Genomic DNA, 6,563 nt, shown 5'->3' on the forward strand with positions numbered 1-6,563 from the left:
TATTCCATTCCAGCTCTAGTCTGATCGAATCTCTTCTTAAAAACCTCCAGTGATGAAGCATCCACAACTTCTGAAGGCTTCCTTCCTTTTTTGCATTCAAAGCTGTGGAAAACCTGGGTTCCACCTTCTCTAGTTTGGTATCCTCATCATGTTTTGGCTCTATCATTAACACATCTTCCATAATTAATCAAGGGCTGATTCTCCCCCTCTTAACGGGTACGCACATTTGGAAGGATTTTAACGCTGAGGCCTCCAGTTCTGAAAACACACCCCAAACTCTCAACAAGATAAAACAAAAACCAAACCCCTCCCAACTGGTGTGTCGCACTTTATGTTGGCTGTATCGTAATTTTTTGTGTGAGCTGCCCAGAATCATTAGGAGTTTGACAAATGATTATTCGTGTTGTTGTTGTTGTTGTTATTATTATTGCGAAGCTTCTTCTCCGGTAATATTGTACTGCAAACTAGGGCATACAAAACCTTTGCTAGACCAATTCTTGAATACAGCTCATCTGCCTGGAATCCGCACTGTATATCGGACATTAATAGAATTGAATGAGTCAAGAGGTATTTCACGAGAAGAGTCCTCCACTCCTCTGCTCACAATAGAATCCCTTATGCCACCAGGTTTGAAATTTTGGGCTTAGACAACTTAGAACTACGCCGCCTTCGGTCTGACCTAAGAGTAGAACACAAAATTATCTGCTACAATGTCCTACCTGTCAATGACCACTTCAGCTTCAACCACAATAATACACGAACACACAATACATACAAACTCAAGGTAAACCGGTCCAAACTCGATTGCAGAAAATACGACTTCAGCAACAGAGTGGTCAATGCCTGGAATTCACTACCTGACTCTGTGGTTACATCCCAAAACCCCCAAAACTTTCACCTTAGACTGTCTACTGTGGACCTCACCCCATTCCTAAGAGGTCTCTAAGGGGGTGTGCATAAGCACCCCAACGTGCCTTCCGTCCCTGTCTTACTGTCCCCATTTATCGGTATCCATTTACTGTATTCATAATCATGTTTATATACTGAGCATGGTGGCGCAGTGGACTAAACTACTGTTAAAATAGTATTTAGCTGCCAGCTGCCTGCAATTACTGCGAGTTCAATTCTCACCAGGCTCAAGGTTGACTCAGCCTTCCATCCTTCCGAGGTAGGTAAAATGAGGACCCGGATTGTGGGGGCAATAAGCTGACTTTGTATAAAATAGAACACCACTTGGGGGGGGGGGGCAAAAAGCCCTACTAAGCAGGTATATACAAAAGTATGAAGGTTATTGCTTAAAAACATTGTAAGCCAAAAAATTGCGGCCAAAAAATATTTAATTATTTTAAATTGTTTTTTAAATTTTGTATGTTCTGTTTTATTCTGGCTGTTCACCGCCCTGAGTCCTGTTGGAGAAGGGCAGTATACAAATTAAATTAATTAATTAATAAATAATAAATAAATAAGCCGCCCTGAGTCTCCGGAGAAGGGCGGCATATAAATCAAACTAATAAATAAATAAATAAATATATTTGTATCTGTTATATTGTACATGTTTGACAAAAATAAATAAATCAGCACACATCCACCGTGGCTTGTTATTGGGGGTATCAAAGCAGGCCCATGTTCCCCAGCCAATCAGATTTTCCACTCCTAAAACAACCTCTCTTCCCTCCTACAAGGCCGTCTCCCAAAACAGATAAAGAGGGATTTTTTAGAGCTTCTTTCACACCTAGGAAGTGTGAAAGCTCTTCAGACAAGGCCCAAGGAATGTGTGTGTCACGGGTCCGTCCACACACCCCCTCCCGCTGGTGCCCTTACGGTCCCCGCTGATCGGAAACCACAGAAGGTTGTTTTCCGCCCCCACGAAGATCACTTTAAAAGGGAATCTTCTCCTGGCTCCGGTGTCTGAGATGCTTTATCGAGTCAGGGTGATGGAATGTGGGGGTTCATTCTTCAGGCATGAGCTTCGACCGCCCTAAAGATATAAAGATAGAGGGCGCGGAAATCGACACAACTGCGGGCAGAGGACGGAGGAAGACGAGGGTCCTGGTGGAGAAGATGATGATGGATTCAAAGATTCCTTTCCTGCTTTCCCTGTTCCTTACGGCTCACCTCCAAGGTCCATCTGGGGCCCAGCCCATCTCTTGGTCAGAACTAACAGATTTCAAGGTAAGAGCCATCTGGGGTTGGGTCAAAACTTGGGAGAAGCCTTGGATAACTTGGGGAGAACCTCAACGTTGGTGGACACTTGCTTGGCACACCAAGATTCCTCGGTCTATAGACAGGTTCAGAGAACAGGTGATGGGAAGAGACCTTTCTTGAAACGAGACTGGACAACCATCCGTCTGAAATGGGATAGGTTTCCTGCATGAACAGGGGTTGGATTAGATGACCTCCAAGGTCCCTTCCAATCCTGTTATTCTGTTAAACTAAAGAAATCAGCACAGCCAAATGCTGAAAAGAATGTTGAATTTTCACTGCAACTAGTAAATGGTTGAAGACGTACCTGGACAGCTCTAACTGGGTTTTTTTTTATCCTGACGTGCCTGTTCATACTCTTAAGAGTAGTGGCCTAAGAGGAGAGTAGTGGTTCCGTGGAGAGAGGTTTTTCCGTGGACCGGAGGGGGCACGGTTTCACATGCTGCCTTCATCCCGTGGATGGGGCTTTGCTTGTTTGCGCGGCCCAGTTTCTGGCAGGCCACCGACCGCTGCCTGCCCATGGAACGGAAGTTGGGGACCCCTGCCCTAGTGGGAATATAGACAACCACTTCAGTAGAGATCGACTTTAACGGAAGAGTTTGCCAAATATGTTTTTCCTTTCCCCCTTTTGCTCTTAGGATCTTCTGCAGCGGATTGAGAGCAAAGTGGCGTTGGCAGAAAAGGAAGAAATCGAACGGGATCCCAACGATGCCAACGAGGAACCGGTGGGCGATGCCGCCCAGCTTCTCTCGTCCTGGGATGGCGACTACTCCAGACCCCCAAGCGACGGCACCAACTGGCAACCTCCCGAAAGAGCCCCAGCAGCAGCCGCGCGGAACAAACTGAGGGGTTTTTTCAACGCCCCCCGACGGTTATCCAGCTGCTTCGGACAACGCCTGGACAGAATAGGATCGGTGAGCGGACTCGGGTGCAACAGGAGACACGTAAGTTGCAACATGGGGAAGGTCTGTGATGTTAATTCAATTGCTGGGGTGGGGTGGGGGAGCAGGGGGGACGAATCAGAAGCTCTTCGTCACCCAGGAAAGCATCCAAATCATGGTCAAGTGGTCAATACCAACTCCCATGAGTTGATGGGCCTATCCCAGGGGAAGATAAATGGAAGTTAAGAGGTGGTCAAAAAAAAAATGAGGGCAGGTCAATAGGGGTCAATTACTTTTCTGGAGTCCCTGGTCCCGAAGATGAGGTGGCTACTGGCGAGACTGGGTGACCAGATTTGGATGGTCAGCTGGCCTTGTCCATATTTTTGCCATCTGTCGGAAATCTTTATCTTTATTTGATTTATATACCGCCCTACTCTCGAAGGACTCAGGGCGGTGAACAGCCAAAACAGTAGAAATACATAAATACAAAATTTAAAAAACAGAATAAAATCGAATTAGACAATTTGGCCCAGACAAATTAAAACACCCCAATCATTTAAAAACTGGTTAAAATTTACATAATTAAAAAAGAGGGAAAAAGATTAGGCCAGGCCCGCCTGATGGAATAAAAAGGATTTGAGAGCGCGGCGGATGGTGTGCAGATCCGGGATCCTCCGTATCTCCGGGGGTAGCTCATTCCAGATAGTAGGTGCCCCCACAGAGAAGGCTCTCCCCCTGGGGGCCGCCAGTTGACATTGTTTGGCCGACGGCACCCGGAGGAGCCCCCCTCTATGAGAGCGTACCGGCCGGTGGGAGGCTATTGGTGGTAGTAGGCGGTCCCATAAGTAACCAGATCCTAAGCCATGGAGCGTTCTAAATGTGGTAACCAAAACCTTGAAGTGCACCCGGAATACCACCGGGAGCCAGTGCACCTCGCGCAGGAGGGGTGTTACATGGGAACGCCATGTCGCTCCCATTACCACCCGCGCGGCCGCACTCTGCGCCAGTTGGAGCCTCCGGGTGCTCAAGGGGAGCCCCATGTAGAGAGCGTTGCAATAGTCCAGGCGGGAAGTGACAAGGGCATGAGTGACCGTGCGTAAGGAGTCCCGATCCAGAAAGGGACGCAACTGGCGAATCAGGTGAAATGGTGTAGGATCTCCTGCTTGGGCAGGGGGTTGGATTAGATAAGGGGTCTGAAACCTTACACTCAGAGCCATTTGGACCCGTTTCCCACAGAAAAGAAAACACCAGGAGCCACAAAACCCTTCCCAAGCCTATTTCTTGAGCAGCCACAAAATGCCGACTGGCGACACCCAGGGGGAGAGCCTTCTCTGTGGGGGCACCAGCCCTCTGGAATGAGCTGCCCCTCGAGCTCCGTCTTAGCCCCGACCTGCGTACTTTTCGCCGCGCCCTTAAGACTCTCCTGTTCCAGCAAGCCAGCCTGGCCTAATATGAATTTTATTATGGGTGTATGTGTGTTTTAAATTTGCGGGCCCATTTTATATATTGATTTTAATTTGGTTTTAAATTTTATAAATCTGTGTGTTTTAATACGGCTGTACACCGCCCTGAATCCTTCGGGAGAAGGGCAGTATAGAAATCTAATAAACTTGAAACTTGAAAACTAGCATATGTAGTTGCATTAAATGTTCTGTTTTCTTCTGAATTTTTTTTCTTGGATTTATCCATGGTTGGCCTATCAGGATTTGAAAAGCTCAATAAATCGTGTGCTGGTGGGTGTCACACACTGCTTGTTGTGACGCATATTTTGAGTGACAGGGAGCCAAAGCAGACGGGTGAAAAGAGCCACATTCGGCTCCAGAGCCGCAGGTTGCTGACTCCTGGACTAGATGACCTTCAAGGTCCCTTCCAACCCTGTTAAATATTATTATTCGTAGCGCTGTTAAAGTAGTGTTTATTACATTATTTTCATATAGTAAAATGTTTGCGGGGAGGGTTGAACAATCTAAAACTCCACAAAGGGGTCAGTGAGCAGAATTTGGGGGCTAAAAAAAGAGCCTGGTGGCGCAGCAGACTAAAGCACTATTATTAACATCAAGCTGTCTGCAATTACTGTAAGTTCGAATCTCACCAGGCTCAAGGTTGACTCAGCCTTCCATCCTTTCTAAGGTAGGTAAAATGAGGACCCAGATTGTGGGGGCAATAAGATGATTTTGTATAAATATACAAAAGTATGAAGGCTATTGCTTAACACATTGTAAGCTGCCCTGAGTCTCCGGAGAAGGGCGGCATATAAATCAAATTAAAAAAAAAAAAATTGAACAGAAGAGGGTCATCTTAAAGGCGTTTTGCATTTATAAATTTATTTATAAGTGTCAGCTTTTTATGGGTATCTCTCTTTCCAGATAAATGGAAAATTATCTTAAGGAGGGAGGGAGACCTTAAAAACTAACTTCGAGAAAGGCGGGGTGGGGGGGAAACGCCAGTTTTCTGCTCCATGTTTGATGCGATTATTCATGCGTTTTGATTTCTAAACTGCCTGTAAAATAAACTCAAAATCTAACTTGGCCACAGGACTGCAATTTCCAAACATTGATTGGCAGTCAAGGTAAACCTATTCATTTTCCTTTTTTTTTTTTAACAGAAGTGAAACTCTGTGGAAGAAATCACCTTGTAAGTCATCTTATCCCAAAGGCGTTTTTGTTTCATTGTGACTTGAAGATTCTTCCGGCCAAAAGAGTGTGTTCCACCGGAAAAATTTAATACACCGGATCCTAGAATATCAGGATTTTGTTCCAGCTGAAATAAACCCCACAGGGCAATTTTTGAGGTCCAAGCAAGACCACACATAACCTGTAAGCCAACCATTCTCAGGTCAAGAATAAGGAAAAAAATCTAACATTTCCTCCTAATCATGTGAATTTAAATACGTACATGTTTTTCCCTCCGATCCATGCATTTAATCTCCTGGATAATTTGAAACCAGGAATTCTTAAATTCAGCACCAAGGACAGAGACAGGGTGAGTCCTTTCCACTCTGCACAATTTTTATCCATCAATTAAGAGTGTAAACAATAATTTACTTTCTTCCCCATAAATAAAACCCACTGAAGTATGAAGATAAAGAGACTGCGACAGGGAATAATGTTGTTTTCCAAAATTACACAGGGCAAGAAAATCCCCTTAAAATGGCTTGTTGCCAAAAAACAAAAACAAAAACCTGTACTAAGATTTTGGGTTTGTGGGAAAATTTGAAAAAAACCCATTCTTTGAATTATTAATCGGTTTTGAGAGAGATTTTTTTCATCCCTTCAAATTTGAACGGACGCCATCAACAAGCATCATGGAATTGTTAGGATACAGCGAGAAGATATTTAATTTGGTGGCTTTATTTAATCTGCACGCAACCAAGGCTTTGTGGAACACTGGTATGACTAAATAAACAGGATTTTAATGACCTTTGTGTGTAGCTATATTTCTTGGGTGTGTGTGAGATCTGTGTAACTCGGCATCTCGACT

At 44.9% G+C, this 6,563-nt stretch overlaps 1 protein-coding gene across 1 annotated transcript; it reads left to right on the forward strand.

Annotated features, from left to right (window-relative positions):
* The first annotated feature begins 1,947 nt into the window (after positions 1-1,947).
* On the forward strand, positions 1,948-5,781 carry LOC117659703 (natriuretic peptides A-like). Its single transcript, XM_034407750.3, has 3 exons — positions 1,948-2,172; positions 2,841-3,146; positions 5,689-5,781. The coding sequence occupies exons 1-3, from the start codon at positions 1,963-1,965 to the stop codon at positions 5,692-5,694; spliced, it is 522 nt and encodes a 173-aa protein (XP_034263641.2). The 5' UTR covers positions 1,948-1,962; the 3' UTR covers positions 5,695-5,781.
* Positions 5,782-6,563: the final 782 nt, after the last annotated feature.

Source organism: Pantherophis guttatus, chromosome 15 (assembly GCF_059756535.1).
Source record: "Pantherophis guttatus breed Tessera chromosome 15, ASM5975653v1, whole genome shotgun sequence".
Classification (NCBI taxonomy): domain Eukaryota; kingdom Metazoa; phylum Chordata; class Lepidosauria; order Squamata; family Colubridae; genus Pantherophis; species Pantherophis guttatus.

Excerpts from the sequence above, each read along its gene's own strand:
- LOC117659703 (XM_034407750.3), top strand. The coding sequence starts at position 1,963 with ATGAGCTTCGACCGCCCTAAAGATATAAAGATAGAGGGCGCGGAAATC. Across the intron at positions 2,173-2,840 it reads CAGAACTAACAGATTTCAAG|GATCTTCTGCAGCGGATTGA; the intron begins GTAAGAGCCATC and ends TTTTGCTCTTAG.